The 24,920-nt window shown below is 37.1% G+C and overlaps 1 protein-coding gene and 1 non-coding gene across 2 annotated transcripts in view; both read left to right on the plus strand.

The window, feature by feature from the left end:
* The window catches only part of FAM185A (family with sequence similarity 185 member A), a 69,766-nt gene that overhangs the window by 12,904 nt on the left and 31,942 nt on the right, over positions 1–24,920 (plus strand). Inside the window, exons 4-5 of the mRNA XM_061165173.1 lie at positions 1,289–1,427; positions 17,248–17,289. Coding sequence (XP_061021156.1) covers positions 1,289–1,427; positions 17,248–17,289 — 181 coding nt within the window. The remainder of the gene's footprint in view (positions 1–1,288; positions 1,428–17,247; positions 17,290–24,920) is intronic.
* On the plus strand, positions 11,159–11,230 carry TRNAC-ACA (transfer RNA cysteine (anticodon ACA)). Its single transcript has one exon. It is a non-coding gene; the product is annotated as a tRNA-Cys (tRNA).

A 24,920-nucleotide genomic window follows, 5' to 3' on the forward strand; every position in this document is an offset into this window, starting at 1 on the left:
CTTACCATAACAACCTCTAGGTACTTTTATTTCTTTTTGTATTTTAGTATTCTTGAAACTGAATTCTTATTAGATAATATTTTGCACTCAACAATTTCTGAAGGAAGTATTAAGATTGAATAATACTGATGCCAATGTGTTGAGAAACAAAGATGTTCTGTCTTTAAATACCACAGTGTAATGCTTGAATCTGACCCTGGGCAAAACTGTGGCATGCCTTCCTGGTGATTTAGTTTTTATGTCAGCAATTTTATATTAACTATCACTTTATGCTTATAAAATATTTGCTTAAAATACTGTAAAGATAATCTGGAGTTCTTAATTAGATATCTTCATTTTACATTGTGCTCAGCATTTGAGACATAAATGCATACTAAATTTTGTTAGGGAAGCTTAGACATAAATATAAAAATATTTCCATTTTGCTCGGTGTAAAACTACTGACATTCAATGTAAGGGGAAAACATTCTAGAAATAATAGTTTATTTACTACATTAACAGATGAGAGGAGAAAAATCATATGATAGTCCAATAAAATCAGATAAAGTATATGCTAAAATTTAAAACCCATTCATCATTTAAACAGCAACAACAACAAAACAGATATGAAATAAAAGGGAGCTTCCTTAGTCTAACAAAAAGGGATCTAGAAGACCTCTATAGCAAACATCATACTTAATGATGCAGTGTTGTAAGCTTTCCCTCTGAGAACAGGAATTAGATAAGGATGCTTGCTTATAACTTCATCACTTCTATTCACTGTTGAATTGGAGGCCTGAGCTGGATAAGCCAAGAAAGAGCAAGAAAAATAATATGAGAATTGGAAAGGAAGAAATGAACTATCACTTGTAAACAATATAATTATGCACATAGAAAAATTATTTTAATTCAGGTAAATTATTAGAATTAAGTGAGTTTAGTGAGGCTTCGAATTTAAGGTCAAATAAAAAAACCAATTAAGATGAAATGATGTTTAAAAAATACCTTTTATAATGATATTTAGAAAACATAAAATATGAATAAATTTAACAAAACATGAAGAACTCTACATAGAAAATATAAAGCATTATTGGGAGAAAGTAAAGAAGATCTAAATAAATGAAGGAATATAATGGGTCTGTTCCACAGAGAATACACTGTTGCTCATAATCATGTAATTAGAGCTGGGGAGTTGAAGTCAGTAAGTTGACTGCATGCTATATATATTAGTTGCTCACTAATTCTGTTGGCATAGTTTTCACTTTTTATTAGCCTTCATTTTATACTGATTGAATCTTTCTCTTACTAGACTGTGACTGTAGATAAACTACAGGGAAGTTCTGTTAATATATCTACTGAAGATGGTTTGCTGAAAGTCAAGTATCTTTATACAGAATCATCATTTCTGTCTTCTGCTGCTGGGGATATTACATTAGGAAGTGTTCATGGTAAGATGACAAAGGCCTAATACATCTTAGATATGCCATGTAACAAATTTTAAGAGATGACTATTTCTTTGTAGTTGAAGGAGGATCTGCAAATTAAGAAGGTGTCCCTCTAAATAATTAGTTACAAACTAATCATCTTTAAAAACCCACAAAATAAAGTGACTCATAATGTACTGAATTTTACTTTGTCAAGAAATTGAATATCATGTTGTTATACATGAAGCTAAAAATAATTCTGATTTTTAATGCATTTCCTTGTAGAATGGAACAAACAAAGAAATGTGTGCAGGAATATTCAGAGGAAAGCATGATGAAGTGAAAGCAGTGTTAAAAAATAAAGATGGGTTCTGAGTGTTTTAGGTTGTGATAGAAAAGCTAAGGATGAACTACATTAATGAAGCATTTGTGTGAGAGATTATAGCGATTCAGTGATACTAATTTTGGCTAAAATACTTCGGTGTGTTAGTTCTAGCACCAGGTCCTCTCAGTGCCCTGCCATTTTCAGTGTTCTTTAATTAAATACAATCTTACAACTTTCAAAACATGTCTCTGCAGTTAAATAATGTTACTTAGTTAACTTTTGTGTTACTGAAAGAAGAGAAGAGAACATAATGGTGAAGTGATAGGGTAGAGGGCATGCTGCTATTTAGTGTCACTCAGCATGCTTCTTAATTTCCACATAGCAGATGATTTAAGTCCAGGCATGGTTTCTGAAATATATATAGATATTAATAGAATTAAGAATCTCTTATCCTGGCAGGTAGTGTATGCACATCTGCTAAATGCCTTTTGGACCATTTTCCAGGAGTTACAAACAAACATTTGCTGTGCATAGTCGACACTCACTTAACTTCTATAGGAAAGCTGAATATTGTTATCTATATACTTTGGTGAAACTTCCAGATTTTCATAATCAACATGAATTATTAAGTAGTAGTAGAAAACCTGACTAGTGCTAACCATGCTGTATAGCAAACTGGCAAGTAGTCTTAGAGTTAAAAAGAAAACTAAAAAAATGAGTACTTAAATGCTTGAAATAATTCTTGAACCTCAATTTCATAGTTAAACCTTGTCAATCATTCTTGTAGGCTTAAAGTATTATTTGAGACCAGAATAGCTTGTGTCCAGTAGAGCTGCACCTAAATAAAACAAATAGTTTTCTCACTTATTCATCAGGTTTTTTTGTTTTTTTTTTTTTTTGACTCAATTGTGCCTTGACTAGTTCTGGTACTTTGTAACTCCATATTTGAACAATGACTTATATGTAAGCATTGCATTTCTAACTGTCAATTGTAACTGAAAGTGCTGTACTTAATATATTAAGTAACTTAGTGGAAAAGCAGTTCCTTACCATATTACATGTTGATTAACACTCAGGATAAGAACCGCTCTCTTCTCTGCAGTACTTTATATCATGTTTATTCTAAATTCATTAATTTTTTATTTTTTTGCTTTAAGTTAGTCAAGAATTGAACTTGATACAATTTAACATCAGTAGTTTGCATGATAGTAAAACAAATGTACTTTTTTTAAGCAGTCCTCAAAATACTTTAGGTCTCTTGATTAGTTACAGTGGCTGAAATGGAAACAGATGGCTAGGAATAAGAGTTCATTTCTTGAGCTTTTGTAAAATGTTTTTTATTTACTGACCTCTACTTTGAAGTCAGATACCTTTTCTTGGGTTATTTAAGTCTAATCAGACCTGCATCCTCTTTCAGACTTTGTCTCTGGTTGGATTTTTGAAAGGAGACTGTAAGATGGAAATTAAGAGTGCAGCAGATTTACCAGGGAGGCCTCTGGGGCCCAATGCCATACAAAGGAAGAAAGCCTAGTTTCCACAGGAGAGATTAAACTTGATGAGTCTCAGCAACCCCAAAGGATGCTGTGAAGCTGAGATGGTCCTCAGAATTGTTTCAGGTTGGGATGAGGGGAGGTAGACCTTTATGTCCCCAGTCCTAAGATGCAGGCTGCCCCAGCAGCAGCATGATCCTGGATCAAAATGGCTCTCTTCAGCTAAACCAGTTCCCTAAGGGGGCGGACAGTCTATTCCCAGTAGATCAGAAAATAAGCCCTTCAGTTACAGAGGGGATTCTAGATGACAGCGTACAGCATCCTCTACCTTTATATTTATTGATTCACGCAGTACCTTTATTGACCACCTACTGTGTGCCAGATTTTCAGGCCCCAGGGGTATGAAGTTGGGCAGGAGATGATCTCTATCTTTAAAGAGCTCATAGTCTAGTGGGAGGATTGGGTGTCATCTTTCTTGTTTGTAATACTAGTAGAGCAGAAAGAAGTAGAAAGGAAAATTGATCCAGTTGCCATGGTACAAAAGGTTCCGTTTGCACAAAGGTTGTACAAATACAAAAGGTTGTTCAGCCCTGCTTTCTCTATCTGACCCGTGGCTCTCACTCTACTTGGTTTTCCAGTGGTAGTCAGTATAAGAAAGAGAGAGATTTGAAAAAAACCATTTTTGTTTTTTAGTCACACCCAGTGCCTGCCTACTTTTTAAGTCACGCTTCAGAGAGGCCCAAGTTTCTTGCCTTTCCCTTCTATGCCATACCTAGTTCCATCCTTGTCCCAAGGGATTATATGCACATGTTCCTTGAGTCTGGAGTGTGAAGATGGGATGGGTACAGAAGAGTAGCCAGTGTTCCAGCCGTACTTCCTAATAAGTTTAAAGATAGAGTCATGACTGGGGGGTGGAAGTCCCTATGTTCTAGCTACTGGAGTTTAGTAGAGAGAGATACCTCCCAAGAATCATCCTAAGCTGGAATGCTAAATATATATTCCAGTGAATTCTTTGTTGTAAGTGGTGATGGTCATATAATGCAAATTAGATACATGTTTTGGTTGTATTTAAATGAACTAGCTTGAGAATCTTTTATGGGAAAATAGATTGCTACTTCTAAACATCTTACAGAAAACAAACACATAAAAATGTATATATTCTAAGACCTGCCTGTTGAGGATTTGTTTAGTTTGGCTTCTTTTTCATAAGGTAGATTTTTGTTTTTTAACTCCAACATACAGATGTTGTAAAAGTCTTTTATACCACAAACATCATAACAATAACTGTCTTCAGATATATGAATTTGGAGCCCTTGTGTCAGTAGGGGTGTGTGTGTGCACTAAACTGCTTCAGTTGTGTCTGAATCTTTGTGACCCTAGGGACTATAGCCTGCCAGACTCCTCTGTCCATGGAATTCTCCAGGCAAGAATACTAGAGTGGATTTCCTTGCCCTCCTCCAGGGGATCTTCCCGACCCAGGGATCGAACCCATCTCTCTTCTGTCTCCTGCATTGGCAGGCAGGTTCTTTACCACTACCACTGCCTGGGAAGCTCATCAGTAGGTGGGTGGGCGTTTGTGTGCAAACATTCATTGTGTGCTTCATGAAGTGAGTCTGCTTCTTTTACTTACTGGGTAATTGACTGTTTGTAAATGAAGACTATAAAACTTAGAAATGTCTAATTGTTTGCTCTCAGTTATAAGTTATTAGTGGAAGAGCAAGTATTCAATCCAGATTTCTTGACTTTTAGGGAGATGTTTTAAAACAGTGTTTGTACATAGCCATGGTGAATTTCTTGATTGCAACCCAAATTCTATCATTGCTTTGAGGGCTTCCTTGGTTGCTCTACAGATGCTTCCTCTAGGCAAACAACACTGTAACACAGATGCACTGCTTCAGCTGGGTTCTAAATTGTAAACTCCAGTTTCAGGGTCATTTATTATGCCTTAAATGAGTTTTTGGTATTCCACAGAGTGTTTGGGTTCAGCTTAGCTCCGTGGAGCCAATCAGGTACTCAGTTCATTCTATAAAAGTGTTGCTGGTATCTTCAGTGTGTGGCTTCAAAGGGTTCCTTCCATAAAGGAAGAGGGAGCTTGAAATTTATTTTTGTCTATGTATTCTTTTTGTTCATATACTCTGATGCAAACCAGTACTGCTGAAAAAAGAGGATGCTCAGTAATGAAGAAAGGGAAAATGAAAGGAGTAATAAGTCTTTCCTGGCCTTGCAAATTGACTCCTATATGTAGAGAAAAGGAAAAAAATCTAAAATGTTTTTTGAAATGAAAATTTTAAGTACAGCTAGCTGTATTTTCTCGATAAGAAAATAAGTAACCTAACTAGTAATATTTACTATTTGTAATGTTGCTGCTGCTAAGTCGCTTCAGTCGTGTCCGACTTTGCGACCCCATGGATGGCAGCCTACCAGGCTCCCCTGTCCCTGGGACTATCCAGGCAAGACCACTGGAGTGGATTGCCAGTTCCTTCTCCAATGCATGAGAGTGAAAAGTGAAAGTGAAGTCGCTCAGTCATGTCCGACTCTTAGCCACCCCATGGACTGCAGCCTACCAGGCTCCTCCATCCATGGGATTTTCCAGGCAAGAGTACTGATGTGGGTTGCCATTGCCTTCTCCATTTGTAATGTTGAGTACCACACAATTGCACTCATCTCACATGGTAGCAAAGTAATGCTCAAAATTCTCCAAGCCAGGCTTCAGCAATACGTGAACTGTGAACTTCCAGAGTTCAGGCTGGATTTAGAAAAGGCAGAGGAACCAGAGATCAAATTGCCAACATCCGTTAGATCATCGAAAAAGCAGGAGAGTTCCAGAAAAAATTCTACTTCTGCTTTATCCACTACGCCAAGCCTTTGACTGTGTGGATCACAACAAACTGTGGAAAAATCTTGAAGAGATGGGAATACCAGACCACCTGACCTGCTGCCTGAAAAATCTGTATGCAGGTCAAGAAGCACCAGTTAGAACTAGGCATGGAACAATAGACTGGTTCCAAATCGGGAAAGGAGTACGTCAAGGCTGTATATTCTCACCCTGCTTATTTAAGCTATATGCAGAGTACATCATGAGAAATGCCAGGCTGGATGAAGGACAAGCTGAAATCAAGATTGCCAGGAGAAATATCAATAACCTCAGATATGCAGGTGATATCACCTTTATGGCAGAAAACGCAGAAAAACTAAAGAGCCTCTTAATGAAAGTGAAAGAGGAGAGTGAAAAAGTTGGCTTAAAAGTCAACATTCAGAAAACTTAAGATCATGGCATCTGGTCCCATCACTTCATGGCAAATACATGGGGAAACAATGGAAACAGTGACAGACTTTATTTTTGGGGACTCCAAAATCACTGCAGATGGTGACTGCAGCCATGAAATTAAAAGACGCCTGCTGCTTAGAAGAAAAGTTATGACCAACCTAGACAGCATATTAAAAAGCAGAGATATGCTTTGCCAACAAAAGTCCATCTAGTCAAAGCTATAGTTTTTCCAGTAGTCATGTATGGATGTGAGAGTTAGGCTGTAAAAAAAGCTGAGTGCCAAAGAATTGATGCTTTTGAACTGTGGTGTTGGAGAAGACTCTTGAGAATCCCTTGGACTGCAGGGAGATCCAACCAGTCCATCCTAAAGGAAATCAATCCTGAATATTCATTGCAAGGACTGATGTTGAAGCTGAAACTCCAATACTTTGGCTACCTGATGCATAGAACTGACTCAGTGGAAAAGACCCTGATGCTGGGAAAGATTGAAGGCGGGAGGAGAAGGAGATGACAGAGGATGAGACGGTTGGATGGCATCACTGACTCAATGGACACGAGTTTGAGTAAACTCTGGGGGTTGGTGATGGACAGGGAGGCCTGGCATGCAGCCGTCCATGGGGTCGTAGAGTCAGACACGATTGAGCGACTGAACTGAGCTGAATGTTGAATCACATATTAAGTATGTATGCCTTCTAATACAGAAGAAACTAGTGTATTCTTTGATTCAACAAAAATTCCCTAATGTTCTGGCACTGAGAATCTAGTGGGAGAATAAGTACTTGAATAGTTTGTGTTCAGATGTAAAATTTTATTACAGTTTACTATCTTTTGATTTTCTTCTATGTTGTCAAAAATTAGATTCTTTGTAAAGTGTAGTTTGTTGTATTCTGCTATTTGAATATTTGTGATTTTTAAAGAATTCTGTATTTATATGTATTCTAGTAAATATATTTTTAGAACATTTATAAATATATAGTATCCTGACTCAGAAAGAAAATCTTCCTTGAAATGGTTTGCTGGGATTGATTTTACTTACAATTTAAATAAATTAATTGGGTTTAATATATAGGAGTACTCATGACAGTCATTTTAGTGTTTTATATTTAACATGTTATTTTTTGGAATAAATGATTAATGAATAAAACTATTTAAAATATTTAGATTCTCTGTATAACTTAGGATCTTATTTTAGGCTCTTTGGGAACATACATTAATAAATTGATGACTGTTAGTTCTCATCTTTCTGTACTTCAGAAGTCCTTTATTGCCAAAAGATTTAGCAATATATACATGCTAAATGCTTTCTTAAATAACTTTGGATTTTAGAAACTTTCACAAAAGTAAAATTACATAAACTATGCAAATACAATTAATAATTTTGATAGCACTCAAAACTTCATAAAGATATGTTTCAGTTTTCTCTAAGAAGAACATATAAGTTCTGGTAAATTTATAAATCTGACTTATGAATTTAGAAACTCAGAAATACGAAATTCTAAAGGAAGAAAACTTTTATTGGATTAAATGGGATTCTTCATAAACTCATGAAAATGCTTTGTTCTAATTTTAGCGTTTATTCTTAAGTTCATTAAGTTTGATTGTCCTTTGACACATAATTTATGTTAATGTTGAATCTGGACACTTAAACTTTTTTATATGAAATTGTAGCTTCCTTTGTGGTACAGATAGCGTAGATTTTTTTTTTTTTCTTTCATGATTTAGACATGTGATAAATACGCTGCTATTCCATGCAATGTTTGGACTCCGCTCATTTCCTTGGAGGGACTGGACTCCTTCCTTAAAGGTGATAATGCCATTTTTAGTGTATGGCCTCCAAGCTTCCACTAAAGGAAGAGAGATCATAGAGGATCATGTGAGAAATTTGTTAGCCAGAATGTCTTAAAATGACTTTAATTATAGAAGTCTGAGATAAAGAACTTAGTGTGTTTTAAGGAAGGAGAGAGGCACACAAATATTAGTGGGTGCTGGCGTCTGTGTCACAGCTTATATTTATAATTTTTGTTCAGTCGCTAAGTCGTGCCTGACTCTGTGAACTGCAACATGCAAGGCTCCCCTGTCCTTCACTATCACCCAGAGTTTGCTCAGGTTCATATCCATTGAGTCGTTGATGCTGTCTAACCAGCTCGTCCTCTGTTGTCCTCTTCTGTTGCCTTCAGTCTTTACTAGCATCAGGGGCTTTTCTAGTGAATCGTCTCTCTATGTTAGATGGCCAGAGCATTGGAGCTTCAGCTTCAGCATGTGTCCCTCCAGTGAATATTCAGGGTTGATCTCCTTAAGGATTGACTGGTTTGATCTCCTTGCAGTCCAAGGGACTCTCAAGAGTCTTCTCCAGCACCAAATTTGAAAGCATCAGTATTTAAAATTGCTTTTTCTCAAATGTCTGTGAATTCCTCCTCTTTACACACCCCCTTGGTATTCAGCATTTCATCCTGTTTCATTGTTCTTTTAGTTCTTTCTTTTCTTTGGACATCTTAGACACTTTTGATTCAACTACCAGTGTATTCCAATAATTCAAATTTGTATCTCTAGCCCTGACTTCCAACTTATACATCCATCTCCTTAGTAGACATAGCCATTTGGATCCTTAGAGTCTTCTCTGATGACTTCATGTTTCTAACTTCTTTTCTCCTATTTTCCCAGCCCCCACCCCCAACCTCATCCATAATGTATTCCTCCTCTTTTATTTCCATTTGCAGATTCTAATACTACCATGTATGTTATTTCCCAAACTAGAAATCCAGAAGTAATCCTGAACTTCTGTCACCTTCCACATCTAGTCAACACCAAGTTTAGATACGTTTTAGGTGGCTCAGTGGTAAAGAATCCGCCTACCATTGCAGGAGATGCAGGAGACACAGGTTTGATCCCTGGGTTGGGAAATTCTTTTAGAGGAGGAAATGGCAGCCCACTCAGTGTTCTTGCCTGGAGAATCCCATGGAAAGAGGAGCCTAGCAGGTACAGTCCGTGGGTTTGCAAAGAGTCAGACATGACTGAGCTGCACAAGCACACTCACCTAAATACTTCTTTCAATCTATCCCATCTTTTTCTTCCAAATTTCTACTCTTCTAATTAAGATTCTTGTCAGCTCTTGCCTCACCTGTAGCAATAAATTTGCTTCCAGTCTTGCCTTCTTCAAATTCATTGTCCTAACTATTGTGTGAAAGTGCAAGTGCTAGTCTCGCAGTCGTGTCTGACTCTTTGCCACCCCATGAACTTTACAGTCCATGGAATTCTCCAGGCCAGAATACTGGAGTGGGTAGCCTTTCCTGTCTGCAGGGGATTTTCCCAACTCAGGGATAGAACCCAGGTCTCCCACATTGCAGGCAGATTCTTTACCAGCTGAGCCACCAGGGAAGCCCAAGAATACTGGAGTGGGTAGCCTATCCCTCCTCCAGCAGATCTTCCCGACCCAGGAATCAAACCATGGTCTCCTGCATTGCAGGTGGATTCTTTACCAACTGAGCTATTAGGGAACTATTATATGATTGTTTATTAGAAAAGAAGCACATTGAACATGGCATTGTTTTACCCAAACCCTTTCCTACTCAGTGACTTAGCTAACTTACTACCTTTTTTTGACCTTATGCTTTGTGTTTTAGAATTACACAATCTCTTACTTCTTCCTGTATACATTCATACCTGTTTTATACTTCTGAGTTTTTGATCAGAGCTTTTGATCATACAGATCAGTTATAGTCTTTCTAAAATGTTTTTCCCAGCTTTCTTTATCTCATTTACTTTTAGTAATCTTTTCATAATCAGCTAAAGCAGCCTTTCTCCATTTCTGGCCTTCCATTGACCCATAAATTCTTGCCTGATTGTAAACTCCTCAATAGCAGGGATCATGTTTTATTTACCTCTATATGCTTTGCATTTAGCTGTGTGCTTGCATGTAGAAAATACTTTCTTTCTGCTCCCCCAATCTTCCCCTTAAAAAAGAAGCACAAAAAGGATTTAACCTTTAAGGATATCTTATTTCTGTTTGGATAATGAGAGCATGTGTGCTGTTTTTACCAAAATCACATTTATTTTAGTGAAGAAAAATAAACTATTTTTCTTTAAATTGATAGCTAATTCTTCCTCTGATCCTTTTAGAGTGAAGAGTGGCTAGTTAAGGAGAACTGTTTATTTTCTCAAACATTGGATTTTGTGGAAAAATTAAATAACTTGAAAGAAGAGTAAGCACACATAATTATTACAGATCATATGGCATCTGCTTTATTGAAAGGAAAGCTTTTACAAAGGTCTACTCCTCTCAGATAGTTGATTTGTTTATTGTTTTCACCATCTGGTGATGGAGAAAGGTAAAACCAAATTATAGAAAACTGTGCTGGTAATGTCCATTCGGTTGATCTGTGTACTTTAAAATATTCTGTCTTCTTCCACAAAGTATTTGAGATAATGACCTTGGAATATTTCTGTTTAGGGTAGAGATTTTCTAAACAGTTTGATGAGTTGAGAATATTTTTTTGTTTATTGTTTTAAAAGTCCTTTAGCACTAACAGAAACATTTTGATGTATTCCTTATATTTACAGATATTCTTTATTTCCATAGTTTTATTATTCCCTTATGCTTTTCCTGTACAGAACTCTAACATTCAAGAGAGATGTAGTTTGAGACTGTATAGATTCTGCTATAATTTAACTGACTTCCCTGGTGGCTCAGATGGTAGAGCATCTGCCTACAATGCGGGAGACCCAGGTTCAATCCCTGGGTCGGGAAGATCTCCTGGAGAAGGAAATGGCAACCCACTCCAGTATTCTTGCCTGGAAAATCCCATGGACAGAGGAGCCTGGTAAGCTACAGTCATGAGGTTGCAAAGAGTCGGACATGACTGAGCGACTTCACTTTATAATTTAACTAGTCCTCTTTTTTTTTTTTTTTAATGAAACTAAAACTTCTGTTTTTTGACTCTAAAACCATTGTTTTCTTGATCACTTTTATCATACTCACTACTAACTGACTTTTTGAAAAAGACCACATTTTCTATTTTTGTTTAAAAAAATTTTTACTGCATTCATTGGAGACTAGTAAAGCTCCTTTTGTCTTGCTGAATGGGTGAACTCACTAACTAAATGACTGACTATAGAACTATGTCAGTTTTTTTTATTGTTGTTTTACTAATAGTTAGAATCACAAATATAAGAGGTCTGCTTTATCTTATTTTTAAGGTGTTCATAAGGTGAAAACAGTAAAGAGAATTCTGAGTGTCTGACACAAGCTTAATCTTCCTAAAGATTAGGAAGGAATGAATACTAGATGCTTTTCTTGTGTTCTTCTTATCTTGAAATTCTTCTTTGACTTTAGTATAGGACAAAGTCAGTAGACTAAACACTCTATGATTCTTCTACAAATTTGTTTTTACCTGTTTTTCCAAACTAAATTTGAACATAGGTTCAAAAAATAATAGCATTTACTATATACAGGGCAACATGCTAAGCTCTCAAAATATAATGCTAAGTAAGAAACACTTAATCCCTGTCCTCATAGACTGGCCTAGTTGCTCCAACCTAACTGATGAGCATGGTTTAAATATAGCACATGTAGTTACACCTTTTTACCTTTGCTTACATACCTTTTCAACAAAATCTTTCCCCCTCAGCATCAAATTTTACTCATATTTCAAACATAGACTCTGATGAAATCTCCAATATGATTTTCTCCCTGTTCATGCCACATCATTTTAGTCTGCTTCCTCAGAATAGTTATGGAACCTAATACATACTATTCAGTTACAACATGAACTTAAAATTATTAATAAACACTCATTTTTAACTTTTCATGTATGTATCCCACTAGATAGCCTATAAGGTTTTGAATGGCCAGTCTATCCTCTGCACCCCCTGCAAGTGATTTGTGTCCTTCCCACATACAAAATACACTCCCTTCCTTTCAAGGTTCCCAGAGTCTCATCCTATTGCATATCTGCTCAGAGTCCAGAATGTCTACACCAAAATCAGATCCAGATGTAGATGAGCCTCCTTGGGTATAGTTGCTTAGGTCTAACTCCTCAAGTATAGTTCTCAGTCTTGAGACCTGTTCTCTAACCTCCTCCACCCATACACACCACCTGCACACTAAGCACACAGTGCTGGGATACACAGAGGGTGATTGCTATTGACTTTCCTGTCCAGAGGGGAGAAGAGTAAGGGGCACAACGGAGTCATTGGTCCATAATGATTTTGAAATTTAGGTAGGAAAACATTGGAGGTTCTTTGATTAGAATCATGGCCTTGTGATAATTCTTTAGAAAGGTTTCCAGGCTTTTCCCTCTGAGCTCTTGGTTTCTCCATTTGAGTCATCCTTCCTTTTTCATGAAATATAGCATGTGTTTGCAGCTGAGGAATTTTCTTAATCTGCTTCCTGCCAGCAGAATTTTGGGACTCCAGTGGTCTCATTTCACTTTGTACTGTTACTGTCCCTTTTGGTCGAAGTTAGCAATGTGTTTGCTGATATAATTCTCACAAATTTTGTCAGCCTTCTATGAATTCACATTGGTGTTTATTCTATTAGATGAAGGCCACATCTAAGAATCTTTTCAAAATGTGGACTTCTGCAGAGAAATTAAGATATGGTGCTCGCAAGCTTTCTAGGGGACCTATTGCTTGATTGAGAGGATCTGTGAGATACCCTCAGCTGGTTTAATGGACTTTTTGTACAGGTAAATTAATACTGTGAGGTATCACTCTTAATCTTTCTGGAGTCTTGACAAAAGATTTTACAGTCAATCCATCAGTTTCATTTTTAGGCCATGTTCTGGCAGTACACTGAATTCAGACTTTGTGTTGAAGCTATTCTTAACTTTCTCATCTTTTGCCATCTTGAGAAGCTGAGAATTTTCAAAATGATTCTTGTCCTGATAGTTTTTTTAAACAATCGTTTCTTTAGTTTATCTTACTTTGTTTGCATTTTACAGATGCTACAAGAAAAAGTAGGCAGCACCAAGGACACTTTAACTCTGCTTGGCCATCTCTTTAACTAGATCATTCAGTTCATTAGGCACATTTCCTACTTTCCACATTACTGAATGTGATAGTGTTGCGAAGTTTCTAATACTGCTTAACAAAGATCTGCCTTCCTCCAGTTTCCAAAACACTTTTTTCACTTCCATTTAAGCCCTTATATGAGAAGCACTCAAAGTCCAGCTTTCTACTAACACACTGTTCAGGCAATTTAGGCTTTTTCTACCATGCTCCTAAAAATCCTTCCAACCTATGCCTACTGCCAATTTCCAAAGCTATTCCCATATTTTTAGTTATTTATTGTGGCATCACCCCACATCCAGCTTTCAACATCTTTTCTAGTTACCTCTTCCTTTGTAATATATTCAGCAGCTGAAAACAGCAAACACTTATTTTCTTATACTTTGGGTGGTCCGGAATCTGGGTGTCACTTAACTGGGTCTTCTGCCTCAAGATCTCTCTTGAGGTTGTAATCAAGGTATCAGATGGGGCCATGGGTTTATTTGAAGGTTCAGCCAAAAGTGAATCTGCTTTCTAGTTCACTCATGTTGTTGTTAGCAGGATTCAGTTCAGATTCTATTAGCTGGGGGCCTCTTTAGGTCCTTGGTCTTGGGTGTCTTTCATAAGGAAGTTAGACAACATGGCTAGCTGGCTTCCATCGCAGCAAAAGGGAGCTGGCAAGACAGATGCAAGAATCGTTTGTAACCTAGTCTTGAAAGTAACATCTCATTGCCTTTGCCCTTATTCTCTTTGTTAAAAGCATCAGTAGGTCCAGCTTCCATATGAGTGAAGGAGCTCCATGGGCATGAATACCAGGAGGCAGGGATCATTGGAAGCTATCTTAGCAGCTTTATGATCCTTGGCCACTATTTGCATGTGAATCTGCATTTACTGGGTTTGAAAATTGGAAGAGTATCTAGAACACATCAGTGAAGTAATATTTAGTTAACCATGTAAGAGGAGGATCTGCACAGCCTTGTAAATTACTGAAACTTGAAAATAATTTTATAAGCTTCAGTTCAGTTCAGTCGCTCAGTCGTGTCCAACTCTTTGCGACCCCATGAATCGCAGCACTCCAGGCCTCCCTGTCCATCACCAGCTCCCGGAGTTTACTCAAACCCATGTCCATCGAGTCGGTGATGCCATCCAATCTTCTCATCCTCTGTCGTCCCCTTCTCCTCCTGCCCCCAATCCGTCCCAGCATCAGGGTCTTTTCCAATGAGTCAACTCTTCGAATGAGGTGGCCAAAGTACACAAACCAAGTTTTACTCCTACACAAGTGTACCTCTTGTTCATATGCTCACATGAAGTATGATGAAATATAATTTCTCTTTTAGAGAAATTTTTACAGTCAAAGCACATTTAACTGTTGGACAAATGAATCAAGTGCCTCCTTTCTTTGTTTTTCTTTTTCCCAGGTACTGATACATGTCAGTATTTAAAAGATACATGAAATGAAATAAATGATTTTACTCATCCTAGATTAATTCTGAGACAAAATTTATTCTTCTGCTCTTTACTTCTTTCGTTGTTTTTGTTCAGTTGATAAGTTGTGTCTGACTCTTTGTGATTCCATGGACTGTAGGTTGCCAGGCTCCCTATCCTTCACTATCTCTCAAAGCATGCTCGAAATCATGTCCACCAAGTCAGTGATGCCATCCAATGATCTCATCCTCTGTCACCCCCTTCTCCTCCTGCCCTCAGTCTTTCCCAGTTTCAGGGTCTTTTACAATGAGTCAGCTCTTTGCATCAAGTGGCCAGCGTATTGGAGCTTCAGCTTCAGCATCAGTCCTTCTGATGAGTATTCAGGGTTGATTTCCCTTAGGATGGACTGGTTTGATCTCCTTGCAGTCCAAGGGACTCTCAAGAGTTTTCTCCAGCACCACAGTTCGAAAGCATCAATTCTTCAGCACTCAGCTTTCTTTATGGTCCAACTCACACATTCATACATACCTACTGGAAAAACCATAGCTTTGACTAGACGGACCTTTGTCGGCAAAGAGATATCTCTGCTTTTGAATACATTGTCTAGGTTTGTCATAGCTTTTCTTCCAAGGAACAGGCATCTTTTAATTTCATGGCTACAGTCAGTGTCCACAGTGATTTTGGAGCCCAAGGAAAGAAAATCTGTCACTGTTTCCACTTTTCCCCCATCTATTTGCCATGAAATGATGGGACTAGATGCCATGTTCTTAGTTTTTTGAATGTTCAGTTTTAAGTCATCTTTTTTCACTCTCTTCTTTCACCCTCATTAAGAGGCCCTTTAGTTCCTCTTTGCTTTCTGCCATTAGAGTGGTATCAGCTACATATCTGAGGTTGTTGATATTTCTCCTGGCAATCTTGATTCCAGCTTGTGCTTCCTCCAGCTCAGTATACCACATGATGTACTCTGCAGGGTGAAATAAAATAAGCAGGGTGAGAATATATAGCCGTGGCGTACTCCTTTCCCAGTTTGGAACCAGTCTGCTGTTCCATGTCCAGCTCTAACTGTTGCTTCTTGACCTGCTTCACAGGTTTCCCAGGAGGCAGGTGAGATGGTCTGATATTTCATTTCTTTAAGAATTTTCCACAGTTTGTTGTGATCTATACAGTCAAAGACTTTAGTGTAGTCAATGAAGCAGAAGTAGATGTTTTTCTGAAATTTTCTTGCTTTTTCTATGACAATTTGATCTCTGGTTCCTCTGCCCTTTCTAAACCCAGCTTGTACATCTGAAAGTTCTAGTTTCATGTACTGCTGAAGCCTGACTTGGAGAATTTTGAGGATTACCTTGCTAGCATGAAAAGTGAGTGCAGTTGTATAGTAGTTTGAACATTCTTTGGCATTGCCCTTCTTTGAGACTGGAATGAAAACTGACCTGTTCCAGTCCTGTGGCCATTGCTGAGTCTTCCAAATTTGCTGACATATTGAGTGCAGCACTTTAATAGCATCATCTTTTGGGATTTTAAATAGCTTAGCTTCTTTTAGTCTACTTGTTTCTTACCATTCTCTTTTTTTACTCCTTTTTTACTCTTCACTATAGTTTTAGAATTATAATAGTGCAGTAAATATAGGTGGTATAACTCTAGGAGTAATTATCCCTTAAACACACATAAAGAAAAATCCAGCTGTTTTTGATGCTGGTGGAAGGCACTGGGAAGAATGGTTTCAGTGTACTATGTTTATCCTGGAAAATAGATTTTCACTGAAAGAAGGGACTATTTGAAGTTTTTTTTTGTTAGTCATATTTCAATTATTTATTACTCCTGTCCCAAACCTTTTAAACTCTTGGCAGAAAAACCACTGAAATCTCACAGATAGGTTTGCCAAACTGGCCTAAAAAATAACAGTAATTACTTTTTTCCGTGGATTATTTTAGTGTTATTTGGTTCAAAAGTTGGCTTTGTGTGGTCTGATAAATATTGTAATATTTAGGTTGAAAATGCCTAGTCAGTACATTTAAGTCTTTTATTTATTTATTTTTTTACATTTTTTAACTTTTAGAAGAATCATTATTTTTCTTCCATGTTTTCCAGAAAGGGGTTTGTTTTTTCAGTTGTGCTGTAGTAGATTAAGTTAGAGTGGAAGAAGAGAGTTTGTATAGATACCTAAAGTTATTTATTTTGTAGTTGCGCCTAAATCTCTGACTGGGATTGTGATACTGAGAAAAATTGTGAATGACAATAATAATATTATTAAATAACCTTGTGGATATCTAACCATGCTGTAGAACATTATTAATACCTTTCCTTTCTAGATTATCCCTAATGTGTAAAGTTGCCTTTTTCTCTCTTTTGCAGGTAATATAACATTACGAAGCAAGATGGGTAACATCACAGTAGGTATGTGCTAAGTGGTTGTTGGTAAATTTTGCATTCTTTTTAAAATAGCTATATTTGCAATATTTTATTAGAGCACATAAAATCTACAATTTAGCCGAAGAACCTAATAGTATCCTGATATACCAGTCAGATATAGGCAGGCCCAATATATGAACTGAGGAAGAGATGGTTGGATGGCATCACTGACTCAGTGGGCATGAGTTTGAATAAACTCCGGGAGGTAGTGAAGGACAGGGAAGCCTGGTGTGCTGCAGTCCATGGGGTCACAAAAAGTCAGACATGACTTAGCGACTGAACAATTATAAATATATGAATGTGTGAAATTATTTCTAAAAGTTCATTGATTCATCATCCTATAAATACTACATAATTATAGGTTTGCTATCAATCAGAATACTGTTAGAGTTCTAATTTCACCACTTTCTATTCATGGAAAATTACCTAACTGCTCTGTAACTAAGCTTCCACCTCTGAAAAAAATAGAAATAACAGTAAGAACCTATCAAATGGGGATCTTGTAAGGATTAAATGAGATATTTAAGTACTTTAGCATAGCATCCGACATATGATAAGTACTCAATAAATAATAGCCATTTTAATTATTGTTTTTGTTCTAATCCTAGGCCAGAACTAACAGTGGCTAATGGTCCTTTAGACCTAATCACCACATGTGATGCTGTGCCTGTGGGAATAAAAGCTCAGATTCCCAGATAGCTTAGATAGAGCTGTTTTCTATCCCTAGTTGCACCTGCTTGCCTGTTAGGTGAAGGCACACTCTGAGCTCTAAGAGTGGTGGTTGATTTTTAGACCTTAGAGCATAGGGGTCAGTGGTGGAAAACCAGGATCTTTGTTGAGGAGCTATGGCTTATTGCCAGTATGAATGCCCCGACTTCCTGGTTTTGTCCTTTTGACATTTCACGTTTTCTTTTGTGTGTGTGCTGACTGAAATGGTAAATATACTCAACAGTCCTTTTCACTATCACTTCTTCTGGGTTCTCAGACTTAAGATGCACATCCCTTTTTAAGATTTCTAGACATTGTAACCTTTATGTTCAGTGAGGGATAAATAGAAGATAAAGGCTTCCTAAGTGATAGTTGTCAATCATTTTAACAGAAAACATGACAGGATTTACCTTTGTCCCAGAGAGAAATCAAAATTCACTGCTGACTCTTCAGGCCATTCCATCAGAGGGTGCATCTGGGGTTAGTAAGGAAAGTTTCTAGGGTGAAAAAAAGATACACTAGTAAAAAGCTGAGCTATCTGTGGTGGTGTGGGGCGGGAGGAGAGTCCTAGACATGGGTAGAGTTTGTAGCAGTAAGGGAAGGGGAGGAAAGAAAAGGAATATTTTAAGTTGGGAGGCACAGTGAGTTTCGCTGCCCACTAGCAGGCCCTTTAGGCAGATGAGAATTTGAGAAATACTTATATGATAATGCTAGTATTATTGTTGGATAAACTGTGGGAACGTAAAGGGGAAACCGTTCTTTCTAAAATTGGAAATAAATGCGTTATTACCCATACTGAAAAAGAATAGCAACAGCCAGGATGAAATGAACAGTAATTTACATCTTTGAAGATGTTTTCACAGTGTATAAATGATTAACTGTATAAATTTTAAGGGCTTCCCTGGTAGTTCAGCTGGTAAAGAATCCAGTTCTTTGCAATGCGGGAGACCTGGGTTTGGGAAGACCTGGGTTGGGAAGATCCCCTGGAGAAGGGAAAGGCTACCCACTCCAGTATTCTGGCCTGGAGAATTCCATGGACTGTGTAGTCCATGGGGTGGCAAAGAGTTGAATACAACTGGGTGACTTTCACACACACACACACACACACACACACACACACACACACTAATCTGGATGGGGGTAAGAAGAGTGGGTAGTGTCCTTCTCTTTCTTCTTTCATTTTATTATCTATAAGACAGTAAGCCACAATGTTTTAACCTTAATAATAGTGTTCATTTGTTAAATTCCTTTGATTCTTTGAATATCTCTATTAAGACGTTGGAAGAAAGTATAAATTATGTCACTGTTTATATTGGTCTTAAAATTGTGTTAGCATTTGAAGACAACCCTGAATATGGCAATAAGTAGTCCACATATATTTACCAAGTGCCTGCTCCATACCAGGAGCTCATGTAGATACTGGGGAATATGTTGGTCAAAAGATATTGTCTTCATGCTCACCTTTGAGCTGAGAAGAAAGACAGTAAGTATGTGAATGACAAAAGATAATTTCACATAGCGTAATGAATAAATAAGAGAGGGTAGTGTAATAGAGGGGAAAGAAAACTGCTTCGTTTAGCAATCAGGGAGAGTCTGGAGAAGAGATACTTGACTTAAGGTCAGAATAACGGGGAAAAAGCATGTAGAATTCTGGATGCACAGCTCTGTAGATACAGAGGACAGCCAGTGCAAGTCCTTAACGTGGAATGAGTTTATTAGTTTGCAGAAAAGATACACTCATAAAAATTGAGTCTTTCATAAGCAAAGTGTCATTTTTCATTTATACATATCTATAATTTCTCTTACCTTGTTTTATAGTTTCCAGTGTAGTAGTCTGAGATATCTTTGGTTAAATTTGCTTTTTTGGCCCCATTATGAATGGAATTTTAGAAAATTTCATTTTCTAATGGTCTGCTGCTGGTATATAAAAAAAAATACAACTGATCTTTATTCATGGACTATGTTTCTTGTGCCCTTGCTAAATTTATTTATGTATTCTAAATAGTGTATTTTTCAGAATCCAGAATTCTTTTCTAGGTTGGCAGTCATTCCATTTGCAAATTAATATAGTTTTATCTCTTTATTTCCAATCTGTTTTCCTTTTTTCTCTTATGCCTTATTAGGCTAGGTAGGTTTTACAGCACAAATTGAATAATAGTGGCAGATTGTTCCCAATCCTAGTATCCAGTATTAGAGGAATACATTCAGTGTTGTGCCTTTTAAGTGTGATGTTAGCTATGCAGGCTTTTTATAGATACTCTTATCAGACTGAGGAAATTCTTTTTATTCCTAGTTTCCTGAAAGTTTTTTTTTTCCTTTTCTTTGATCATGAATGGATATTGAATTTTGTCAAATATATTTTCTGTATTTATTGAAATGATTGCTTTTTTAATTCTTTTTTTACTCTATTAATGATCAACTGCATTGATTTTTGATGTTAACTAACCTTGTATTCCTCGGATCAACCGTACCTAATCATGATATAGTATCCTATTTATGGCAGAAAGTGAAAAGGAACTAAAGAGCCTCTTGATAAAAGTGAAAGAGGAGAGTGAAAAATCTGGCTTAAAACTCAACATTCAAAAAACTAAGATCATGGCATCTGGTCCCATCACTTCATGGCAAATAGATGGGGAAACAACGGAAACAGTGGCAGACTTTTTCTTTGGCTCCAAAATCATTGCAAATGGTGACTGCAGCCATGAAATTAAAAGACAGTTGTTCCTTGGAAGAAAAGCTATGACAAACCCAGATAGCATATTAAAAAGCAGAGGCATTACTTGACTGACAAAGGTCCGTCTAGTCAGTTATGGCTTTTCCAGTAGTCATGGATGGATGTGAGAGTTGGACCATAAAGAAAGCTGAGCACCGGAGAATTGATGCTTTTGAACTGTGGTGTTGGAAAAGACTCTTGAGAGTCCCTTGGAGTGCAAGGAGATCAAGCCAGTCAATCCTAAAATAAATCAATCCAGGATATTCGTTGGGAGGACTGATGCTGAAGCTAAAGCTCCAATACTTTGGCCACCTGATGTGAAGAGCTGACTCATTGGAAAAGACCCTGAAACTGGGAAAGACTGAAGGCAGGAGGAGAAGGGGGCGACAGAGGATGAGATCATTGGATGACATCACCGAGTTTGTGGACATGAGTTTGAGCAAGCTCTGGGAGTTGGTGATGGACAGGGAAGCCTGGCGTGCTGCAGTCCATGGTGTTGCAAAGAGTTGTATATGACTGAGCGACTGAACTGAATTGATCCTATTTATTCGTGTTGGGTTGAGGTTGCTAATTTTTTTTTTTTGAGATTTATTTATTTATTTTATTTATGGCTGTGCTGGGTCTCTGTTGCTGCGTGTGGGCTTTCTCCAGTTACGGCAAGTGGAGGCTACTCTCTAGTTGCTGTGTGCGGGCTTCTCATTGCAGCAGTTCCTCTTATTGTGGAGCACAGGCTCCAGGGTGAGTGGGCTCAGTAGTTGTGGCTTGTGGGCTCTTGAGTACAGGCTCAGTAGTTGTGACGAAAGGACTAAGTTGCTCCACGGCATGTGGTATCTTTCCAGACCAGGGATTGAACCCATGTCCCCTGCATTGTCAGGCAGAGTCTTTACTACTTACTATACCAGGAAAGCCCAGTTGCTAATATTTTGTCAAGGATTTTATATTCATGTTTATGATGAATGCTGATCTGTGATTTTTTATTTTGTAAAATCTCTGTAAGTTTTGTTATTAGGATTACACTATGCTTATAAAATGAAGTTGAATATATATATTCATATATAATCTCTGTCCATATGTGTGTACAACAGATGAGAGGAAAAGGAACACTTAGTGGGATGGGAACATGGATAAACATGAGCAAGTATTTCACAGAAGAAATATTGTGTATACATGCACAGTGTTGTTTCACCTTACTGCTAATCAAAAGCATCTAAGTATAAACCGTCGTGACTTAAAACATTGATAATATCCATTGTTGGGAAAGTTAGGGTGAAACCGGGATTCCCATCAATTGTTAGTTCAGATATAATTGATCATTATGTAAGTCAGTTTGTAACTGTATATTAAAATTGGAAGCATCTACATTTGCTTTGTTCCAGCACTTCCTTTAGAACTTTATCTCTAGGAGAGACTCTGGTAAGGATATAAGGATATATACATGAGGATATAAAGATATATATATGATGTATGTACATATCATCTCTGTTTTTAATAGCAAAAGAAAGTATACATTTTAGGTTGTTCCCAGTAAGAGAATAACTAAATATAGTATGATACAGTCATAAAGTGAATGTTCTTCAGCCTTTAACAATATAATTACTTAGGTCTGTAGTATACATTATAAAAGGATATTCCTGACATTTAATTAAATGAAAAAAATAGTAAAACACTATGCTATTATTTTAAAATATGCTTTCATATTGAGTATTAAGTCAGAAAAAAGAAGGGAGGGAAGGAGAATGAGAGTGGAAGTGAGAGGAGAGCACAGCAGAATTCATCCAGAATTTATATAGAAATCAAAGTTGTTTGGATCCTGTTACAGGTTTCTTCCTTTGAATATATCTGGACCTAAGTCACTGATTTGTGGGAATAGATCCCATTTTTACTGACAGCCAGAGCAGGAGATGCCATACAATTCATGAGGAGCCCACTTGAGCTCTTTTGTAAGTAAAAAATCAGCATTGCTAATTTTTTGTTTAATAAGAGTATACTGTGTAAAAGATTAAATATATAAACAAATAAGCTGACATAATCTTTATGCAAGTCATTATAGTCCTAGTTACTTACTTGGTGATGTGCTGTTTCTCACTTTAATAAATTGGATGGAAACAACTCTGTTAGTGCTAGAAAATAGTAAGCAATCAGGGTCAATGAAGAGTCAGAACTGCCCTGAGACAACAATTTTTTTCATTTCTGTAAGCAAGAGTTGTGTACTTATCTGTACATTACTGAAGTCTTAGGAAAAAGAACTGATTTTACTAAATTGATAAATCTTTATATTAAGTAGAATCAAATTTAACATTGTGTTTTTTTGGTGGGGATGGAAGCTCATTTTCTTAAAATGTTTTGCTCTAGGAGCAGCAGACTTTATCTGTAAAGAGCCATATTGTAAAATTTTTGGACTCTGTGAGCCACATAGTCTATGAATACTCTGCAGCTTTCTCATTTTGATATGCTAGCAGCCATTGACAGTATACGAACAAATGGATGTGTCCGTGTTCCAATAATACTTTATTAATAATAAGAAGAGGTGGACTGTAATTTGACAACCCTGCTATAAAATCTAAAGACCATTGTTGTTATGATTCTGGAGAAATGTTGGGTCTGGTACCTTAATCCCAAAGGTGACTAGTGGGTAATGTTTATTTGAAATTTCTTGATTGGTTGATTTTTGTTTTCCTTAAATCAGAAGATTTGTTGGACAAAGTTGAGGCAGCTCAGCAAATCAAGACAACCTAATTAAAATCACTTCATAACTTGAGTTTTGAGAAATTGAAATCAGTAGAAGCAAGACAGTTACAAAGAAAAAGTTATTTAGGTACCTGAGAAGGAAATTTGTTAGTTTACCAGAGGTTTCAAAATACTGGAATGGATGTAGAGAAAAGGCTATACAGTATTATCAAATTGGAATATTAAGAGGCTAAAGATGATACAGTTATTATATTGTCTAATTTCAGGAAAATATCCTGTTATCTCCATGATTCCTTTTAAGAATATGTGTAATTATGGTCCTTTAAATCTAGTTTAGATAATATAATTGATCTGCTTCTTAGGTAACCTCCTCAATCACTTGGATTTTATATATACATTCTAACCTACATACAAACGGAGAAGGCAATGGCACCCCACTCCAGTACTCTTGCCTGGAAAATCCCATGGATGGAGGAGCCTGGTAGGCTGCAGTCTATGGGGTCGCTAAGAGTTGGACATGATTGAGTGGCTTCACTTTCACTTTTCACTTTCGTGCAGTGAAGGAAATGGCAACCCACTCCAGTGTTCTTGCCTAGAGAATCCCAGGGACGGCAGAGCCTGGTGGCCTGCCGTCTATGGGGTCGCACAGAGTCAGACACGACTGAAGTGACTTAGCAACAGCAGCAGCAGCTACATACAAAAACCCTGTTCTTCCTAATTTCCGTAATACATATAGAGCTGTCTTAGAAGCTGAAGTTCTATAAAAAAATTTGATTATGTATATAAAAATCCTAATTTTGCCTACACTTATAATTTTTAAAATAGTATCTTTCTTCTGGAATACCTGGTCATCTTCCATTTTTAAAAAGTCTGTAGGAGAAAGCAGGGCTTGATAGTAGATAATGGTGGAATAGAAGTTGCTCACCCAGCCTTACTTTGCCTGTTCTGTGTTCCCTCTTTTGGAAGGCACTTCCAGAAGCTGTGTACTGGAAATTATATCTTTTTAAAAGGGATATTTTCATAGTTTTTTTTTTGAGGGGGGCTGGTAGTAGCAGTTGCCTTGTGTGTTTTTTATAAGCCCAGCCTGCTATAAGCTACCTTCCTAACAGAATTCCTAGGGGCAGGACATTAATTTAGAAAATTTTCCTCAAAGTGACCTTAAAATTCTGCCTTTGCAAATCCTTTCCATCCTGTATATGAAATTTGTTCCTTGTTCTTGAAATTAGTGTAGCTTTGGAAGTGTAGGAATCAAATTGCAAAATCATTATCTTTTGTGTTGCTGTTCTTTAGTTATCTGCATGTTGAAATGAGGTAAAATTATAAAAATTGAGAAGAACTTTCTGAATGTGTTTGAACAATTTCAAGAGAATTCTCCCTTTATCTGAAAGAAAATAGAAAAGTTTGGAATTTTAGCCTTTTGAGCTTAGTTGTTATTCTTTGCTTAATAGCAGAGTATATATTACAAATATCTATTTATTTGGTTATATGTAGTGTTAGCTGGTAGCTG

The sequence above is a fragment of the Dama dama genome, chromosome 18 (assembly GCF_033118175.1).
Source record: "Dama dama isolate Ldn47 chromosome 18, ASM3311817v1, whole genome shotgun sequence".
Classification (NCBI taxonomy): Eukaryota; Metazoa; Chordata; class Mammalia; order Artiodactyla; family Cervidae; genus Dama; species Dama dama.